Source organism: Bombus vosnesenskii, unplaced genomic scaffold (assembly GCF_011952255.1).
Source record: "Bombus vosnesenskii isolate JDL3184/JDL3185 unplaced genomic scaffold, Bvos_JDL3184-5_v1.1 scf7180000013368, whole genome shotgun sequence".
In the NCBI taxonomy this organism is placed as follows: domain Eukaryota; kingdom Metazoa; phylum Arthropoda; class Insecta; order Hymenoptera; family Apidae; genus Bombus; species Bombus vosnesenskii.
Genome location: NW_022883001.1, coordinates 295,863 through 318,254, shown reverse-complemented (window position 1 = coordinate 318,254; position 22,392 = coordinate 295,863). Strand labels below are relative to the sequence as shown.

The 22,392-nt window shown below is 42.3% G+C and overlaps 1 protein-coding gene and 1 long non-coding RNA gene across 8 annotated transcripts in view; one reads left to right on the top strand and one right to left on the bottom strand.

The window, feature by feature from the left end:
• Positions 1-4,665: 4,665 nt before the first annotated feature.
• LOC117237278 (L-allo-threonine aldolase) overlaps positions 4,666-22,392 on the bottom strand; it is a 51,619-nt gene continuing 33,892 nt past the window's right edge. For all 7 annotated transcript variants that reach the window (XM_033501060.1, XM_033501058.1, XM_033501055.1 and 4 more), the window contains one exon: positions 4,666-5,191. In XM_033501060.1, coding sequence (XP_033356951.1) covers positions 4,725-5,191 — 467 coding nt within the window. In that variant the 3' untranslated portion in view covers positions 4,666-4,724. The remainder of the gene's footprint in view (positions 5,192-22,392) is intronic.
• Positions 7,775-21,463, top strand: LOC117237282. Its single transcript, XR_004493983.1, has 2 exons — positions 7,775-7,898; positions 20,779-21,463. It is a non-coding gene; the product is annotated as an uncharacterized LOC117237282 (long non-coding RNA).

Genomic DNA, 22,392 nt, shown 5'->3' with positions numbered 1-22,392 from the left:
AGCACCTAACAGTAAACTGCCCACACACGGGAAAAATAAATGACGTAAAATGTCACAATTGCGGTGGAAATCACCCAGCCGGCTACAAAGGCTGCGTAGTCAGAAAACAACTACAAAGCAAACTTTTCCCGCCGATTCGAAACAGGACACACAACAATTTCCACACGCAACAGGATAACACAGAATCTATGTCAACACCAAATACACAGCATGTAATGAATAATAACCACACTAACACCAACACCGTTAGAAATCGAAGCTACGCGCAAGTAGTCAACCGGTCGTCACCCTTAGACAGTCAAGAACAGAACAACCACAGCAACGGTACAGAAATCAAAGAGTTAATAAAACATTCCATAAAAAACACCGAAATACTCATAAAAATTATAAGCGAACAAAACGAACTCCTCAGACAGCAAACAGCAGATAACAGTCATGTTACAATTACTTACTAACATGATGGACAAAAAATAAAAATAGACACGCTTAAAATAGCAGCCTGGAACTCTAATGGCCTACAACAAAGGACCCTAGAAACTAAAACATTCCTGTATCGCAATAACATCGATATACTACTCGTTTCAGAAACACACCTCACAATAAAAAGCTATATAAAAATACCGCACTACACCATATACGACACCAAGCATCCCTCAGGGAAAGCACATGGAGGGACGGCAGTAGTAATAAAAAACGACATTAAACATCGCCTACACAGCCAGGTCAGTAAGGAACATATACAAGCACCCACCGTTACTGTACAGACTAGCAGCAACCAACTGCAGTTGTCAGCAGTATACGTACCGCCGCGACACAAAATTACATCGCAAATGTGGGAAGAGTACTTTCCACACTTAGGTGACAAGTGCAGCTGGAGACTATAACTCAAAGCACACACTATGGGGATCAAGAATCACCACACCTCGAGGCAGAACCTTGGAAAAATACATTAGAAATAATAACCTCAATATATTATCCACAGGAAGACCGACATACTGGCCGACAGACCTGAGCAAAATACCTGACCTGCTAGATTTTGCAGTTACAAAGGGACTAAACGCAAATAAACTAAACATAGCACCCAGCCTCGAGCTTACTTCCGACCATACGCTCATAATAATTACATACGGAAACAAACCATTACAGCAGCACAGAGACGCGATGCAATAAAACCACTAAATGGCAAATATTCAAAGAAATAATAGAGAGCAAAATCAGCTGCAACATCCCACTGAAAACACCTGAAAACATCGATCAAACAGTAACAACGCACACAGAAACTATCCAAGAAGCAGCAAGGGCAACCACTATACCTGAAACAACCAACAGACAAACAGAAACAGTCCCACTAGACATCCTCGAAAAAATAAGAGAAAAAAGAAAAGCGAAAGCAAAATGGCAAAGACACAGAACAAAAGAAAACAAAAAACACCTAAACAAACTCGCAAAAGAAATAAAAAACAAAATAAAAGAGCACAACAACAACGAGTTCACAAAGTTCATCGAGTCACTATCTCCTCACGAAAACTACAACTACTCCCTATGGAAAGCCACATAAAAAATAAAGAAGACAATAAAAATGGTACCAGCAATCAGAAGAGCAGATAACACATGGGCAAGAAGCAACGAAGAGCAAGCTGAAGAATTTTCCAACCACCTATGCAACACATTTACCCCACATAACATCAACAACAGCAACCACAATAGTCATACGGACGAGGATGCGCTAACCACTAGTACACCAACTGACAATCACTACACCATACCCAAAGTAACAGCACAAGAAATCAGAAACATAATTGAGAAAACAAAAAATAATAAAGCACCAGGAATCGACCTAATTAACGGCAAAATCTTGAAAAACCTTCCACCAAAAGCGATAAGACAAATCACAATAATAGTTAACGCAATACTAAGAATACAATACTTTCCAAAAACTTGGAAACTGGCACAAATCATAATGATACCCAAACCAGGCAAGGACCTACACGAGATCAAATCCTACCGACCAATCTCATTACTTCCGGTGTTCTCTAAGATACTAGAGAAAGTAATTTACGACCGAATAAAATCTATAACAGAGACGAATCAACTAATACCGGATCACCAATTCGGATTCAGAAACAAACACTCCATAACAGAACAAACGCACAGACTCGTCAATGAAATCATACAGGAGCTGCAAACAAAACAATACTGCACGGCACTCTTTATGGACATCGAAAAAGCATTCGATAAAATAAACCACACTAGCCTACTCCAATCAATCAGGAAACAGTTCCCGGAGCAGATATACCAATTAATCAAATCATACTTAAGCAGCAGCACCTTCATAGTAAAAATCAAAGACACATACTCTGAAGTTAAAGAAATCAAGGCAGGAGTTCCGCAAGGAAGCGTCCTAGGATAAAAAGAAGACTAACAAGGAAACACCCAACAGATCTCACAAAGGACATAACCTAACAAACACGTACTATCAGAGATGATTAAAGAAATAAATCAATCAAATTCGAAGATGGTATCCCACAGGGGGTAGCCACCCACATGTTATAATACTATATCACTAAGCTATAATATTTTACCAAATGTCCCACTGGACAAATTGTAAAATGCAAATAAATAAATAAAAAAAAAAAAAAAAAAGAAAGGAAACACCCAACAGATCTCACAAAGGACGTAACCTAACAGATAATCACTCACCACACTAAAGAAATAAATCAATCAAAATCGAAGATGGTATTCCACTGGGGGTAGCCATCCACATGCTATATTGCTATATCACTAAGCTATAATATTTTACCAAATGTCCCACTGGACAAATTGTAAAATGCAAATAAATAAACAAAAAAAAAAAGAAAAAAACCTTCTTTGCCAACGAAGATATAATTAAAACAGAAATTAAAGCGGAGCTGGTTAAAATCTGATAAGTTTTGATTCACGTTGAGGCACGCTAATTTTCTGAAGGAAACCTTGGTTCTTTCATACCAGGAAGTTCAGTTTCATATTTTTATACAGCGTTGATAAACGATAGCTTCTCGTATAAGAGCGACGAGGATAGACGATAATTTCTTCTTTGCTTCGCTGTTGACACTTACAAATTACAGACGATAGTAATTGGTCAATGAATGTTGGGAAATTCTGTGAAGATGAAATACTCAAATTATACTCATATGGAGAAAGGTGCAGCAAAATGGCGCCTACATAACTCAAGAAACACATGTAAGAAACGAACATAAAATGAAATGTTAATCGAAACGAGCTGTTCAATTCAATTCCTGAATTGAGACAATTCAAATCCTGTTGTTGTTTTGCTTCGGAGTATCAAGACCGTTAGGTCACAAGTATTGCAAGGAGTAACGAACTCCGAGTAAAACAATGTCGCCGCTACTTACAGCCGTCAAACGCAGTCGAGTTATAAATAAACAGTAGAAATAAACAGACGCAATCACGAGCGATGGAGTTCATCGAACAGAGTCGAAGCATTTTGACGCATAAACAAGCATCGCAGTGATCTACGAAGCTTCTCTGAGTGTCTAACGAGCATTTATTCCGTGTCTTAAAATTGTACCAGCGAACTCGCAATTTATCCGTAATTAATTATTCAATTGAAAATATATTTAACGGATTGTCTTCGTTATTTCGCTACATCAGAAACAGACTTATCCTCCGCAGAACTTACCAGGCGACCCAGTATACCGTCTGTTTGTGAAGAGCTGTCGATTTCGAATAGGACAGAATTTTTGATAAGATATATTCGAAGGATGTGTTGGAAGGAGACGTCAATTTCTCCCTTGAAAATATGGAGAATAAAAGCCACGAGGAGATTAGAATTTAGCTCGAGAATAAATCAAATCGCAGCTTAGCTTGTAATACAAATAATTGTTGACAGCAGCGGCTGAATGCCTTTTGTACTTTAAATTTGAATAGAAATGAAATAAAATAAAAAAAGGTATTTCAATACTTAACGACCTCATAACGAGATTGCAACGTAAAAATTGTTGGTGGCAGAAGGTAGAATTCCCACATCTCACGAGGATTCTCCGGCCGGCTAGCGATCCAACGGCAACTTCACGATTACTGTTTCTCTTGGGGACGGGCCGACGTTCACTAGACATCCTGCCCACCTCAATATAATCCGCTGGGCGACATGATGTCTCAGCAATTGGTCCACTAGGTCACGCACGTCTGGCAGACGGGCCTTTCTGGCAAACATCTTCGCAAACTTTCGTGGCATCAACCGAATCGAACTGAGTAGATCTGATGCTTTTCTATCCTTCAGTCGGTTAAAAAGACGTTGTAACCTATTGCGTTTTGTTGCAAAAGAATGTCTCTGTCTCAAAAACTAGTATTTTCGAAATGTGTTAGCACAGCGATGAGCATATCTGGTGTTAGATTTTTGACCTTCGGATGGCACGCCATGGGCTGCGCAAACATCTCCCAACTGAGCGTTTTACATTCTTTAAAACGAATGATGAAATCTTTGGAAAAGGGAATATAATAAAATATCTGCTTCTAAAGCGTGTAGGCCAAATAATAGGGAATTTTTGTTTTCAGATTTATTCTTTTAGATGTTTTTCTCAGATTAGATTTGGTCGATTTGGAAAATCATTTATCATGAGGAGAGGGGGAGGCTGATTGAAAAAGGTTTGATATAACAAAAAGGAATTATGCGTATCCCAATAAATATATTTTAGATAACAATTAGGCACCCTTGACTATAATAATTAGAATTTAGGATCTAACTTTTTAATAACGGATGTAACCTTTTTAATAGCTAACATCAAATCATCGTCTGTAATTTCGAAAGAAAATACAAACCTGATAAGTGAATCGGCCAATCCCAAACACTTGACGACAACGTGTTCGTTCTCGGCATCATCAAATTCTAGCAAACAATGAATGAACTTCGTTGTGTCAATGGTATCAGATTCGATGTTCAGGAAAACAATATTTGTCTGTACAGTACTCAAATCAATCGAAAATATAGACGACTGGATTTCATTTAGCGCAGATGCAAAAGCGTAAGCCCTTCTATGATCGTGAACTAATTTGGGGATATTTTCAAGAGCAACAAGCCCAGCTGCAGCAAGAATACCAACTTGTCTCATATCCCCACCAAGTACTTTCCTGATTCTCCTTGCACTAGTGATAAAATCTTTAGTTCCACACAGAAGAGAACCTACAGGAGCACCTGAATTAAAATAAATATGTTTTAAATTAAAAATAGCTTTACGATTTTGTTTATAATTCAAATTTTGCTTATCTTAATGCAATAATATATAATATAATTTCATTATAATATGATATAATATAATATAATATAACCTCAATTTTCGTTTGTGATATGTGATGTATTTCATGGAAACGCGTTTTATACTACACTACATATAGTGATTTGATTTATTTAACACTTTGAATGCCATGCCAGTTTTACAAGAGTTTGGCCGTGGCGCCACGATGAATATTTTATTATCCGATACATATAATGCTGAAATATTACCTACAAGAGGTATGTTATGATGTATAATCATCATTAATGTAGTATCGTGGACGAAAAGCCTAAGAGATATCGGGCGAACTATAAACAATGTCGCGAGAAAGTCGAAGTACCGACAGGCCCAACGATGTATCGTCGGTCCTTCGATCGAATAGTTACGCCGAAAAGGCCTACGTGACTCTGGCCACGAGCGGTTGCGGAGCACGTGCGTGGTGGGTCTAAGAAAATAGACAAAGGAACGCTAAGGGAAAAAGACGAATTAACAATGAGTGTTGGTCGAGAAGCAGAGTTTGCGAGTGGCGTTGCCGAGAAAGTGTTGATTGCATTTTGTGAAGGTCGAGTCGTTATCTAATTATTTAGTTGTGCTGTTTTCTGTACGTTTGGTGTGAATAGTTCAGGTTGAACAACAATTAACATCCGATTAACATCTGTATCATCCATTCCTTGTAAATATATTATATCACGATACTACATTAATGAATTTATCTCACTGAACCCACTGCGTCGACATCTCGCGACCACGGCCGTTCGAGGGTGGACCACCAGGCCCCCGGACGCGTTTCCACGCCTGGCGATGGTACAGGAGACAGAAGAAGAACAACAGGAGGACAACCGGAGGACAACAGGAGGACAACAGGAGGACAACAGGAGGACAACCGGAGGACAGCAGGATGGAGACCGCGGAGGAGTCTCCGAGGAGGGTGACGAGACGTTCGCTGAGAGCCGCGGACAGGTCGGAGTGCGTCTTTCTCGCACCGGCCATGTTGGACGATGGCACGTCACCGATGGCGGGGGGATCGCGGGCGCGAGCGAGGTCCGACGACGAGGAGTCGGTCGCCTCGATCACCTCGCACTCGGCTTCGGCGGCATCCAGGGGAAAGAAGAGGAGAATAGCAGCCACAACCCCGGAGGTGTCCGAAGAGTTAGAGGCGCAGATGAGGACGAGCTCCCCGGCGGACATCAGCGCGGGCCTGACGATGCACGTGTCCGAGATAATGCACGTTGCGACAACGTCGCCAAACCTCAAGGGGACCTACATCAGATCCCTGAAGAACGCGACGAGTTACATCACCGCCGCCTGGAACACGGAATCCTCGAGGAGGACGAGGCCAGCGCGAGACACCGACAACGTAGACACGAGACTGTCCGTGCTGGAAGAGGAGAACGCAGCCCTCCGCCAGGAACTGAGGAGACTGGCTGCTCGCGACCACGAGTGCCCGCGATGCACCGACGCGACGCCCGAATACGACCGTCCTCCGCGGGAAGGCAGAAACGACAGGACGCGTCTAGACGCCCTGGAAAGAGTAGTCCGAGAACTAGGACCCTCCATTCTCAGGACCGTAGAGGAACGATTCGAGGGCACACGATGGCAACACACCCCCGAAGCACGATCACAATAGTAAGTGTATAGCACAATAGTAAGTGTATAATAAATGGATTTCCCTATTTGGGAAAGGATGAGAAGAGAGAAAATTCAATTCCATTTGAAGAATTCGTTGCTGTGAAGCTGATGGAACCATTCAGGATGTGGAAGGAACCTAACAACAGATAATTTTTTTACGAGTGCATCACTGGCTACAAAGCTACTCGCAAGAAAAACTACAATCGTTGGAACAATCCGTGAAAATAAACGGGAACTGCCAAAGATAGTCAAAGATCGAAAGGACAAAATGACTCTGTTTTCAAGCAAATTTTATATTTCGAATCAAATTTCTTTTGCGGTGTATAAATGCAAACCAACAAAAAAAGTGTTTATGCTGAATTCCATGCATAAAGCGATAGAAATTGAAAAAAAGCAATAAACGTATACCGGAAACGATTAGATTTTATAATGATACGAAATTTGGAATGGAAGTTGTAAATCAGATGACAAGGAAACACATCGTGAAGTCAAAATCTTGTAGGTGGCCCCTCCAAGTATTTTTTAACATTTTGGACCTAGCTGGAATAAATGCCTGGATTTTGTATAAAGAAACAACAGGTGAAAATATTTCAAGACAGGAATTTTTATTCCAATTAGCTACAGAGCTCGCTGTTGAGTATACAGAATCGTGGGAAGAAAATCATGCTATAAAACTATCAACAAGTTCAGATACATTATCACGAAAAACTTGACAAGTGAGAAATTGTAAAGGTTACAAAACTACGAAAATCTGTCCAACATGAGGGAAATATGTATGCGGCAAATGTACATTTGATAATAAGATAATTTGTAAAAAATGCAGCGGAGATGAATAAGATATCTCTATATAAATTAAAGTGTAATTTTATTTAAGCCTAGAATTGAAATTAATTAAAAGTAAATTTGGACGAAATTTCCTGACAGATCATCATTTTATATAGGAATAGGTAATACGAAATGTCGGTAGGTTTAGTGTTAACATGTCAATGTAAAAAGAAGGTAATCGTAGGAGCATTACGAAGCATTGATTGAAAACGAAAACAGTAAAGTAACTTCACTACACTTCACAGATTTTCCATCTTTCAAACAATTAAAATCTCTTTACCGGGTTCCTATTCTTAGATCAGTCGCCTCCTTAATCAATATAAAGTTGTCAGAGTAAAATGTAATTAGTACGTGTTAATTCAGTGCATACCCAAGTATGACTATTAAGTGCATAATACACTGTAATAAAAAGAAAGTTAATAGTTCTGTTACGTCTCAACCTTCCCGTTTTCCCTATAATCTGAGTTGTGACTTGTGAATTTACGTGACACTGCCGTCGTCCGGTAATAGTTGCTGCCGAATGCTTCCACCAGTAGAATCGCGATGAGATTGAGCAAAAATGAGGTGAGAGGATGGAAACGTTTCATGCACGATGCAAACATGTAGGTGTATCGGACTCGATGACTTGTGCATACTATGCAGAAGTAAGTTACCAAACAAAAGCTGATCCAGCAGTCCGACGACGAAAAAAGGGCTAGGACTATAAATCGCTGAAGAACTGATGAACGCCATGAAAAGGATTGACTCAAGGAAAGAAGATAGCGTCATCTAGTGACCCTGATATACTACGAAGGTCCTAGCGGAGCAGCGACTCAGACAGCACTATCCAATAAAATCAATAGATCTGGAAATCTTCCGGCCGTATGGAAGGTGGCGAGGGTGGTCTACTAGCGGAACCGGGAAAGAATCCGTTACTTCCGTCATCCTACAGACCCATTAGTATCTTACCAGCATTGAGCAAGATGTGGAAACACACCTTTATGATGCCCATCGAAAGGAACAGGGAGAGACGTATCTAGAGACTCCTACCATGTGGAACAGTTTGGATACAGAGAAAAAAGGAGCACGATTGAGACGTCCTTGGTAGAGTTTTGTTGGATTGCGGATTCATGTCGGAAACGGAGCCTGATGTGCGTTCTTGTCGCCCAGGACGTCTGAAACGCCTTCTACACTTTAAGATGAAAGAAGATTATATAAGTAATCGATGCATTTTATTACATGACTACCTTTCGGACAGAAGAATTTTAGCTTATTGCGGCGACAGTATAGTCAGAACAAATATACACACAGGAGTCCCACAGGGATCGATCGTACAGGGCCCATTGCTGCTGAATAACTTTTACGACGGCCTGCACCATATAAAGGACTTGGGCGGCATAGCTTTCGATGACTTGGCCGTAGTTATTACGATGAGAAAGCTACAAGACATCGATGATAGGATTTGGAAAGCCACGAAGGTCATCACAGAATGGTGCGCGGACACGGGCCCTTATCGGGCCCAAGGTAATACTGAAATTATACTGTTGACAGGGAAGCGCGTCCCGAGAATGATGAAATAATTTGACGACGAAAACAAACCAAAAGCGCAGTGAAATATTCTGATGTTTCATTGGACAACGCTAGGACGTATTCTCTTCATTCTGGGCAGGTGTGCGGCAAGGCAGAGGCGTTCGTTAGGGTCATTAGAAACCTGTTGTCGAACGTAAACGGTCCCAACAGCTCCATTGGGATGCTGTACTATAGGTGGTATGGGTATGGGAGTCGGTGGTACTTTACGCTGCACCAATATGGGCATCTGCGCTGAGCTATCAAGAAAATAGCTAACATAAAGTGACACACGCGGTCCTATGCGTGGTGAGCGGCAGTATGCCCATAGCTATTAAGGCCAGGCTGCGGGAGAAAAAATAACCATTTAAGGGGGGGTAAGGTTAATTCGAACAAAAAAAGGCATGTATTTGTGAATTTTTTATGACGATACAGTTAAAATTTCTTTTTTAAAACCAATAGTACATTAAAGTATGACATCCGAAGAATATTGTGTAAAATTTTCACGAAGAAATATTAAAAAATACGGCAATGGCAGCAATTATTCGGACATGTCTCGGAAAAAAGTATAATTGCGGTGCCCCTCAAAACTTGGTGCAGGATTATCAGAAATCAAAAAGTTAAAGTTCATTCGTTAGGCAATAGCTTTCCCCAGGTAACGCTGCGAAGGCTTTTTCGAAATTTCAATCTTTCACTTTTTTGGAACACTTTGAAGGGAAAAACGCGATTTTGTGCGAAAATTTGCGGCTAATTTGTTATTTTAAAATAAAAAACAGCGTTACCTTGTAAGTCATGTATAGAAATAGTCTTCAAAATTTCAAAAGGATCAGTGGAGTAGTTTTGAAGTAATCGAGGGCACCGACTTTGAAAACGTGAGTTGTGGGGAAAACGCTTTAAAATTTTGAACACTAAAAAATCTGGTATACAACGTTCATAAGCAAATTTTATCGGCTTACTTCTTCACTAGCGTAGCAATTGTTGAAAAAACTAATAAAAAGTAAATTATCATACAATATTTTTCACAATCCTTCGTAACTTGATCTTCAACGGTCATTTTTATTTTTTTCGTTGACGCGCTACTTGTGGAAGTGCCTTCGTATTTACGTTTATGCGGAGGTACAATTTTTCTAGATCGATATAATCTCGAACCAGTTGATTGTCTATCAGATCTAGTAACTTTTTTAGGCATTTTAGTAATAATTTAACACAAAACGTAATGAAAATGGAATATTTACTCCTACACTAAATTTTTTACTCTACACTGACAAAATATACAGTACAGGTATAAGGAGGTTTGTACTTAAGTCGTTAAGTACTATAAATAGATCTGGGTGTAAGATGAGGTATTATATAGAGAAAAAAATGTCTGCGAAGTAACAATAGCATGCTCGGGTCGGGTAGGTAATATCATCCGACATGTATAAAAATACTCGTAACTTCGTCAATTTTGCTCCAATCGACTTGAAATTATGGCACAGGATTTTTAAGATGTTATGCATTCAATTAAAAAAAAAAATAAAAAAGAATGCAAAAAAGATTTTTAAACCTTACCCCCCCCCCCTTAAGAAGAGTTTTGCCGCGCACAGGAGACAATATACACAGGGTAAATAAGAAGAATATCTGATTGAAGTCGGCCGTGTCAACTTTAATCAAGAGGCGGGGAATTGGTGGAGAACTGAATGTGCCTTATATAAAATTTCATTTAAATTAACTTTTGTTAAATTTGCACGTCGTTATTCTTGTATTATCTACTGTTGATAAATGATAAATATGCATATGCACACAGTTCGTACATTGTTCGAACGACTTCTCACCCCATTTATAAGGGATTAATGTATGTTCTAGAAATTAATACAAAGCATTCGTAATGCATGCGTTAAAATTAAGGGGAATTAGTAAGTAATTCGTAATAATGTAATGAAGTTAGAATTATAAATAAACACAAGATTGGTATCTGTAAAAAATTCAATGTAGTTCATGTTGGAATATATTCAATTTTCTATACGTGTCAATCTTGCGTTTATAAGAAAGACCAACACCTTGAGTTGGAAGTAATGTAAATTTACAATCAGTATATTTCTACGTTATATCCATGCGAAGAGGTAATAGCTCGCCGCTATTTAGCCTTACAATAATTTATCACTGAGCGTGCGTGTATAAATGTTTGGAAAGTCCATATCAGACTCGAAGTCGCTGAGCTGAAGTAGAAGAAGTTGGAGAGACCGTGGAGAACCGCAAGGGTCGGTCTTAGAACCAGTCTTCTGGAACCTCACGTACGACGTTGTGTTTTGGACAACAAATCGCGCCCGGAATCAGCACTGACATGTTACGCAGACGACACGTTGGTGCTGGTCTGAGGCTTGATGTGGGGACCGACTATTTGTTTCCCGAAGGCAGCGGTGGCCTGTGTGGGTGCCTTCATCATGGGATTGGGATTGGAGGTGTCCCTTGAGAAGACCGAAGCCCTGAGGTTCTTATTGCAGAGCAGATGACGGGAAGACTCCAGCGGGGTACTGTCTGAGGCTCGAGTTAGGTTGAGTCTGAGCCTGGAATATCAGATGCAATATCTGGCTCCCATCCTCGACAGCCACTGGGCCTTCTGTGTCCATTGCGACTGTCCAGAACACGGCGAACGCCTTAGGATGTTTGCTTCCTCGGATTGACGAGGCCGGAGGTAGGGGGCATCGGTTGTACGGCGGGGTGGTGCGGTCGAAGTTCCTTTACGGGGCTTCGATCTAAGCAGTGAACTTAACGAATAGTCTTCATATCCTGACTGCGTACCCTCAATATTCTTAAGGAGTCACCATAAATCTTAGCATTTTGATGGTTAAAGTCCTTCAGACCAAAAACAAGCATCTTTCATTTCGAGTGTTATTTCGGGTGTCTCTATTACGAAAAGATAGGGAAAAGTTAGTTTTCTCAAGTTTGGTATCTTCCGTTAGCAACTTTCTCTCAAGGGCGGTTAGCACCCTTCCTCACCCACCAACCTAGAAAATTAGCCAATTGACAGCGAAGTCTATTTCCTTTACTCTCCTAATGAAAATTTGTCCTTAACAAATCAGTTTTATTCCTTTCTTTAGACCCACTCATCAGCCTTCCTTCCGCCACAATATCGTCACTGAACTTGACTGATTTTCCATCTTAGATCAGTCGCCTCCTTAATTTAGATAAAGTTGTCAGAGTAAAGTAATTTGTACGTGTCAGCTCAGTGTATACTCTATTGTGACTATTAGGTGCATAATAATGTGCAACAAAAAGAAAGTTGATAATTGTGTTTCGGCTCAACCTTCTTGTTTTTATATAATCTGAGTTGTGACGTGATTTTATGTGACAGCGGCGGCGGTGCTGGCGGGGTTTCCCCCGTTCGAGCTGCCCTGCGGTGTCATGAGTCTGTTGGGTGCGGTTGACCTTGCAGGTACCGACGTTAGAGTCCGGGCGCGACAGAACCTGCCAGAAAGTTGTTGGGTAAGCCCCAATAAGACAGCGGCCGCGTACGGACATAGAGTTGTCGAGATTATCCTGCCAAACTGGGCGTTTAGTTGCACTTCGTACCATCGAAGAGAGAGGATTGTCATAGTGCTAGGCGGGGGTGGGGGGAGGCTCGTGAGTATGTTCTCGCGGTTCCAGGGCCGCTCCTGGTGATTCTCACTTGGAACGAGTTGGAGAGCGGACGTGTTGACGGCTTGCTTCCGCTAGCTGTGTGTATGTACGAGGACGTAGGAGTGTTTGAGTTTCGGTGTGATTCTAATAGGTTGTAATGGGTTAATGTGACGGGAAGTGTAGACTATGGAACCAGATAATCACAGTCGGAGAACGCTCTACTTCCATTTTATTATTACTTTAATCTTCATTTTTTCAGAATTTCTTGCCTGCAATCACCATACACTCGTATGTGTCTTATCTGTAGCGGCACGCGAGCAGGACAATTCAAATCCTGTTATGGTTTTGTTTCGGAGTATCATGACCGTTAGGTCACAGGTATTGCAAGGAGTAACGAACTCCGAGCAAAACAATGTCGCCGCTACTTTCAACCGTCAAACGCAGTCGAGTTCAAACTTTCCAACTGTACCCCGACCATTATAAATAAACAAACGAAATGACGAGCGACAGAGTGCAGCGATCGCAGCATAAGCATACCGACGTATCATGCGTGTATACGGAGTCTCTTGACACGCGTATTTATTTCGTAAACTTATTATACCTGGACTTGTGTTTTGTGTCAAACACAATTTATTTATTTATTATCTGTAATAAATTGCTCAGAAACATACAGACAGTAATTCGTGATATTTGACAAGATACATCTTCTACATTACTTCTACATAAGTACATTTCAACACAGAGTATGCGAACCGGCTCAAGGAACGGCTGGAGAAGGTCAGGTCGCATCAGGCTACGCGTCATGGCGAAAGAAACATCTTCGTTTTTAAGGAATTGGAAACGTCGCCTTATGTTTTCTTGCGTCATGACGCCATAGGAGGCCCTTTACAGCCTCAGTTCGACGGACCGTACAAGGTCATAAAACACCTAGAGAAAAATTATATTATTAGAATAAACGATCGCGACGTAACGGTTTCCATAGATCGTCTAAAACAGGCGTTCGGTGTCCCAGACGATATTGAAGAAAAGACCGCCGAACCTCGCGCTATACTTATTCCGGTGAAGCAAGCGAATGCGCACGATGAAAACAGCGCAGACAACGACAAAACATAAAAAAGAAGTACAAGAAATAGGTATGTTACGCGGTATGGACGTAGAGTTCGTTTTCCAGACCGGTTTCAAGCAGGTCTTAATATGTCGGATTCAGTTTCTCGGAGATAACGTGTATTTATTCCGTGACAGTGTATTGTACCAGGACTTGCAATTTGTGCGGAACTAATTCTCACATACAAAATATATTTCACGAATTGCATACGACAATAATTCGTCTATATCATTTCGCGATACTGGAATAGACCTATCCTCCACATTGGTGACCCCGACGCGATCGAAGATAGCGAAGCAAAACGCTACACTTATAGCTCCGCTACCAATCCGCGTGTCTCCGATGAAGCCGCAGAAGATATCATTTTGGTTCTCCTTATTGGAGATACAGCTCGAGGTAGCGGAAGTCAAGAAAGAGACAGATAAAGCCACCATTCTGCTCGGGTGCCTCGAACCAGAGTACTTGGAGCGACTGGATAATGTTGATTTGGATTCCTCGGTCGGCAGTCAGTATGACCGGTTAAGGGAGGAGCTGATACGGAGTCTAGCAGAATCCGACAGCGAAAAGGTAAAGAAGCTAGTAAAAAAAGAGCTGATGGGTGACAGTAGGCCATCTCAATTGTACCATGATCTGAGGAAGCTGGCCAGTCCCTTGGCCTCGGAGAAGTTCATCCTTACTCTATGGAAAAACCGGAACCCGTATCGCGACATATGGGGCTATCACCTTGTCCCTCGATCTAGCTTGCGTCGAGATTTTAAGTGGCGTTTTCTGATAGCCGACGTGAAAACGCTCATCATCGGTGTCGACTTTTTGGGCTATTACGGGTTACTTGTCGACCCGCGAAACAGGCGACTCCTGGACAAGACAATCCAGCTGTTTACAAGGGGATCCGCAGCTGAGACCGACGTAGGATCCATTAGGACCATCGACAAGGAATCCCCGTACCATCGATTATTAACAGAATTTCCGGCGTTGACTCGTCCATCCATCTTCAGGCGAAGTACGATAAAGCACGGAGTGCAGCATCATATCTGCACGATACCTGGTACCCCCGTCCACGCGAAACCACGCCGCCTAGCCTCCGATCGACTCAAGCCGGCAAAGGCGGAATTCGAAATTCAATTCCTTGGCTATACCGTTACCGCGGAGGGAATAAAAGCTCTGGCTGAACGCGTTGGAGCGATTATGAAAGTACCGCGTCCCACTACTATTAAAGAACTACGAAGATACCTCGGCATGATTAACTTTTATCGACGTTTCATACCGAGGGTCGCGCAAATACTGCAACCGCTCAACGATTTGTTAAAAGGCACTACGAAATACAATGCGACTATTGAGAGATTCGAGCAATCCGAAAAGAGCTTCCACGAGTCGAAGCGCACCTTAGTTAACGCGACAATGTTAGCGCATCCGACTCCTGGCGCGCCCGTTAGCCTCGTGGTCGATGCTTCCGATTACGCAATAGGAGCGGTACTCCAATAACGCGTCAATGATACCTGGCAACCTTTAGGTTTCATGACGAAATCCTTATCCCTCGCGCAACGAAAGCAGAGCGCGTACGACCGTGAATTACTCGCGATGTACACGGCGGTAAAGCGATTCAAACACACTGTTGAAGGGAGAGATTTCGCGATTTACACGGATCATACACACCCCTGATATTTGAGCAAAATCCTGATAAATGTTCGCCAAGACAATTCCGTCAGCTCGACTATGTGGGATAATTTACGACAAATATCCGACATATTAAGGGAATTGATAATACAGTAGCCGATACCGTATCACGAATGGAGGCGATCGGGAAATCCGTCGATCACCAAACATTAGCAGAAGCGCAAGCGGATGCCGCAGAGCCTCATCAAATTATTAAGTCAGGCTCTAGTGAGCTGAAATTGAAAAAAATACAATTTCCCGATCAGGACGTTGGAATTTATTGTGATCTTACAAACGAAACCCCGCGACCGTATGTACCGGAGCCGTTGCGTTGCACTGTATTTCAGTCGTTGCATGGTCTTTTCCATCCCGGAATACGTGCTACGCAGAAATTGGTGACAACACGTTTCGTGTGGTCGTCCACCAATAAAGATTATCGAAATTGGACGCGACGGTGTATACCATGTCAACGCTGCAAAGTCACCAGGTACGTATCCTCGCAGGTCGGAACGTTCAAAACGGTAGCGGGCCCGTTCGAGCATATACACTTAGACAATTTTGTCATGCCATATTCACAAGGGTATCGATATTGCCTAACGTGTATCGATCGTTTCACGCGTTGGCTATTCCCATTGTCGGCATGGAAGCGGCAACCGTTGCTTCGGCCCTCCTTAATACTTGGATAGCACGTTTTAGCGTACCTTTAAGAATCACGACCAACCAAGGACGCCAATTTGAATCACGGTTGGTCGAAGAGTTGTGCCAGTTGCTCGGCGCCAAGCATATACGCACGACCGCCTATCATCCCGCGACCAACGGGATGGTAGAGCGGCTACACAGACAGTTAAAAGCGGCGATAAAGTGCCACGGCACGAGCAACTGGGTCGAGGTTCTGCCAATGGTATTGTTAGGCATCCGAACCGCGATAAAGCATAAAGACTTAAACGCAACGGCCGCCGAAATGATCTACGGCGCCGACATACGATTGCCGGCGGAATTTTTCAGCGCAACTAAGCAGCAAGCCAACACGGAGTATGCGAAACGGCTTAAAGAACAGATGGGGAAGGTCAGACCGCATCCGGCTACGCGTCATGGCGAAAGAAAGATCTTCGTTTTTAAGGAATTAGAATCGTCGCCATATGTTTTCTTGCGTCATGACACCATAGGAAGTCCTTTACAGCCTCAGTTCGACGGACCGTACAAGGTTATCAAACGCCTCGAAAAAATCATATTATTAGAATAAACGATCGCGACGTAACGGTTTCCATAGATCGTCTAAAACAGGCGTTCGGTGTCCCAGACGATATTGAAGAAAAGACCGCCGAACCTCGCGCTATACTTATTCCGGTGAAGCAAGCGAATGCGCACGATGAAAACAGCGCAGACAGTGGCAAAACAACGCCAAAAAGCACTAGTAATAGGTATGTTATGAGGTATGGACGTAGAGTTCGTTTTCCCGCTCGGTTCCAGGCAGGTCTCGACTAGACGCCTTAATATGTCGGATAGGTGTAAAGATAGTAAGATAGCGACGACAAGACAAACTTCGTAGATATCCTAAAAAAATTTTAACGTAAACGTTATCACTGGAAGGGGGGTAATGTAGCGGCACGCGAGCAGGACAATTCAAATCCTGTTATTGTTTTGTTTCGGAGTATCATGACCGTTAGGTCACGGGTATTGCAAGGAGTAATGAACTCCAAACAAAACAATGTTACCGCTACTTTCAACCGTCAAACGCAGTCGAGTTCAAATTTTCCGACTGTCCCCAGACCAGTATAAGTAAACAGACGAAATCACGAGCGTGAAGTTCATCGATCGCTGCAGAAGCATTATATCGTACCAGGACTTGTAATTTGTGCTGAACTAATTTTCATATACGAAATATATATAACAAATTGCATACGACAGCAGTTTGTCCATTTTATTTCGCGATACTTGAATAGACCTATCCTCCACATATCGACTCAACCGGACCCCGCAGTTTTTAACCATAAAATGCCTTAAAGTCTCAAAGCATAGTCTGTCGATGTTCATCGGTTACATCACATGAGATACCGAGAAACAAGAGATAGTGTTATATTCAACACAATCATTCGATAACTGATGACTGAGTGAAAGGAATGCAACAGCGTCGTTCAACAAGAAGAAGGACAATTCCGAGGTTAGTGAGAAGTCACAAGGAACGTAATGAAACAACTGTAAGGGAGATGGCAAAAGCGGCGAGTGGGTCGACTGATGATTTAATTCATCACGAGAGCTCGATTGAAAGCTTGAATCTTTAAAGGGGATCTTACAAATCCCTACAGCGAAGAACACCATCCCACGAGCAAGAATATGTACATTTGCACTGCATAGACAGTACTTCGAAATGAAGAAGAGACAGTGCTAGATCTATACATAAAAAGTGTAGCTGACGTTATAAGACGATACGATATGTAACGAGAAACGTAAATGTACAACAACCTGTTAACATATCCATGTAAAAAGAAGTAATCGTAGCAGCATTATGAAGCATTGATGGAAAACGAAAAGAGTAAAATAACTTCACTTAATCGCAACAATTAAGAATACCAAATACAAGTGAGGTGAGGGGCAGGTGATAATAGCGCTACTGCTGTTGTAGATGGCTCTGGGAGGTACTGCTGCTTTTTCTTCTAACTTAAGAATCGTGGAAAGAAAAATGGGACTACGTGGGCCCACTCCCGCGAAATAACATTTACAAAGGCCTGGACCATGTAAAGGGTTTGGACGCCGTAGCTTTCGATGACTTGGCCCGAGTTATTGCGATCAGAAAGCTGCAAAACATCGGCGATAGGGTTCGGGAAACCACGAAGGTCATCACAGAATGGTGCGTGGACACGGGCCTTCATCTGGCACCAGATAAGACTGAAATGATACTGTTGACGGGGAAGCACGTCTCGAAAATGCTAAAATTGATTGAACGGAAAAACAAACCAAAAGTACAGTGAAATATTTTGATGTTTGATATGATGACGAGGAAGCACGTCCCGAAAATACTGAAATTTATTAAACGGAAAAACAAACCAAAAGTACAGTGAAATATTTTGATGTTTGATATGATGACGAAGAAGCACGTCCCGAAAATACTGAAATTTATTAAACGGAAAAACAAACCAAAAGTACAGTGAAATATTTTGATGTTTGATATGATGACGAGGAAGCACGTCCCGAAAATACTGAAATTTATTAAACGGAAAAACAAACCAAAAGTACAGTGAAATATTTTGATGTTTGATATGATGACGAGGAAGCACGTCCCGAAAATACTGAAATTTATTAAACGGAAAAACAAACCAAAAGTACAGTGAAATATTTTGATGTTTCATCGGACAACGCTAGGACGTATTCTCCTCATTCCGAACAGGTGTGCGGCAAGGCAGAGGCGTTCGTTAGCGCCATTAGAAACCTGTTGTCGAACGTAAACGGTCCGAACAGCTCCATTAGGATGCTGTACTATGGGTAGTATGGGGATGGGAGTCGGTGGTACTTTACGCTGCACCAATATGTGCATCTGCGCTGAGCTATCAAGACAATAGCTAAGATAAAGTGTCACACGCGGCCCTATGTGTTGTGACGGGCAGTACGCCCATAGCTATTAAGGCCAGGCTGCGGGAGAAAAAATAATCATTTAAGAAGAGTTTTGACGCGCTCAGGAGACAATACACACAGGATAAACAAGAAGAATATCTGATCGAGGTCGGCCGGTCAACTTTAATCAAGAGGCGGGGAATCGGTGAAAGATTGAACGTGCCATTTATAAAATTTCATCCAAATTTACTTTTATCAAATTTACACGTCGTTATTATTGCATTATCTGCTGTTGATAAACGATAAGTATGTATGTGCACACAGTTCGTATATTGTTCGAACGACTTCTCACCCCATTTTTAAGGGATTAATGTATGTTCTAAAAATTAATACAAAGCATTCATAATGCATGCGTTAAAATTAAGGGGAATTAGTAAGTAATTCGTAATAATGTAATGAAGTTAGAATTATAAATAAACACAAGATTGGTATCTGTAAAAAATTCAATGTAGTTCAAGTTGAAATATATTCAATTTCCTATACGTGTCAATCTTGCGTTTATAAGAAAGACCAACACCTTGAATTGGAAGTAATGTAAATCTACAATCAGTATATTTCTACGTTATATCCATGCGAAGAGGTAATCTCTTAGTGGCAACGCATTTTCATAATAATATTATGGCGAATAGCTTGCCGCTATTTAGCCTTACAATAATTTATCACTGAGCGTGCGTGTATAAATGTTTGGAAAGTCCATATCAGACTCGAAGTCGCTGAGCTGAAGTAGAAGAAGTTGGAGAGACCGTGGAGAACCGCAAGGGTCGGTCTTAGAACCAGTCTTCTGGAACCTCACGTACGACGTTGTGTTTTGGACAACAAATTGCGCCCGGAATCGACACTGACGTGACCAGCAAACGACACGTTGGTGCTGGTCTGAGGCTTGATGTGGGGACGGACTATCTGTCACCCGGAAGCGACGGTAGCCTGTTTGGTTGTCTTCATTATGGGATTGGGATTGGAGGTGTCCCTTGAGAAGACCGAAGCCCTGAGGTTCTTGTTTCAGGGCAGATGACGCGACGCCTCCAGCGGGGTACTGTCTGAGGCTGGGGTTAGGTTGGGCCGGAATCAGTAATGTCAGATGAAATATCTGGTTCTCATCCTCGACAGCCATTGGGCCTTCGGTGACCACTTCGTGCGTCTGGTACCGTATATCGAGAACACAGCGAATGCCTTAGGATGTTTGCTGCCACGGATTGGCGAACCCGGAGGCTGGGGGCGCCGGTTGTATGCCGGGATAGTGCGGTTAAACTTCCTTTACGGGGCTCCGATCTGAGTGGTGGACTAGAAGACCAACCGCCGCAGCCTCCTGCTGTGCAGGAAGTTGCATGGGACGATAGTGACGTGATTTTATGTGACAGCAGCGGCGGTGCTGGCGGGGTTTCCCCCGTTCGAGCTGCCCTGCGGTGTCATGAGTCTGTTTGGTGCGGTTGACCCTGCAGGTACCAACGTTAGAGTCCAGGCGCCACAGAACCTGCTAGAAAGTTGGTGGGTAAGGCCCGATAAATCTACTGCAACCTGTTAACCTATCAATGTAAAAAGAAGTAATCGTGGGAGCATTGTGAAGCATTGATGGAAAACGAAAACAGTAAAATAACTTCACTTAATCGGAACAATTAAGAATATCAAATACAAGCAACGAAGGAAACGCGATGCTCTGTAATCGTGTAAGCTGAAGGAATTGCCTGCGGTATCTACCGCTACATTGATTTCAACGTCACAAACACCTACTCTTGGAAGGAATCAATGAACAATGAACTAATGAAATATAAAGTAGACTAAATTTCGTGCTGTGTACTGTCGTTGAGTTTTTGTTTAAGTAAAGTTCAACATTGTTACAATACGCATTGTTAAGTATTCTTCTTTTAGTCTAAACGTCTTGGCGTATCGTGGAGCCTCGACAAAATATCCCTGATGAACAAGGCGTTTGAGAGAGTGATAATGAAAAAGATTGAACGGAAGGTGGAAGGTAGAATTAATGATGCTCAACGTGGATTTCATCGCGATAGTTCGACTGAGAATTCATGGATAAGAGCAAAAGGCTACCTTCGTCTGAGTGAATGCAAGTATGCATTGGGGATTTTTCTTGACTTCAGGAAGACGTTGGCAACCTGGAATTGCCTAGGGTGATTGAGAAATTGAATGAAATAAGGTGCGACGAGATTGCTCTGTGAAAAAGCTACTCTCAGCAGAGGACCTCATGTATGATCAGAATGAGAGGGGCTGTTTGGAAAAAGGTAGAGTGTGGATATCCTCAAGAGTCCATCTGTCATCCATTCATCTGAAACCATTCATCTGATGATGGATAGGCTACCGTGGAAGATGGAGGACAGCAGGTGGACATACGTTGAAGATTATGCTCAATAACTGACACTCGCTCCTTGGAATCGCATGTGACATAACAAATGATAGTTGCTGTCGAGTGCCGCCACAAGTAGAATCCCGATGAGATTGAACGAAAATGAGACGAGTGAATGGAAAGGGTTCATGCACGATGCATACATGTAGGTGTCTCGGACTCAATGACTTATGTATACTATGCAGAAGTAGGTTACCACACGAAAGCTAATCTCGCAGACTGACGATGAAGAAAGGGCTAGGACTATAAATCACTGAAGAAGAACTGATGAATGCCATGAGAAGGATTGACTTGAGGAAAACGGTTAGCGTCATCTGGTGACCCTGATACACTACGAAGATCCTAGCGGAGCAGCAACCCAGGCAGCTCTGTCCGATAAAATCAATAGATCTGGAAAACTTCTGGCCGTATGGAGGTGGCGAGGGTGGTCTACTAGCGAAACCGGGAAAGGACCCGTTACTCCCATCATCCTACAGACCCATTAGTATCTTACCAGCATTGTGCAAGATGTGAAAACACACCTTTATGATGCCCATCGAAAGGAAGGGGGCGTCTCTGGAGACTCCTTCCATGTGGAGCAGTTTGGATACAGAGAAAAGAGGAGCACGATTGAGACGTCCTTGGTAGAGTTTTGTTGGATTGGGGATTCATATAGGAAACGGAGCCTGATGTGCGTTCTTGACGCCATGGACGTCAGAAACGCCTTCAACACTTTAAGATGAAAAAAGATTATATAAGTAATCCATGCATTTTATTACATGACTACCTTCGGACAGAAGAATTTTAGCTTATTGCGGCGA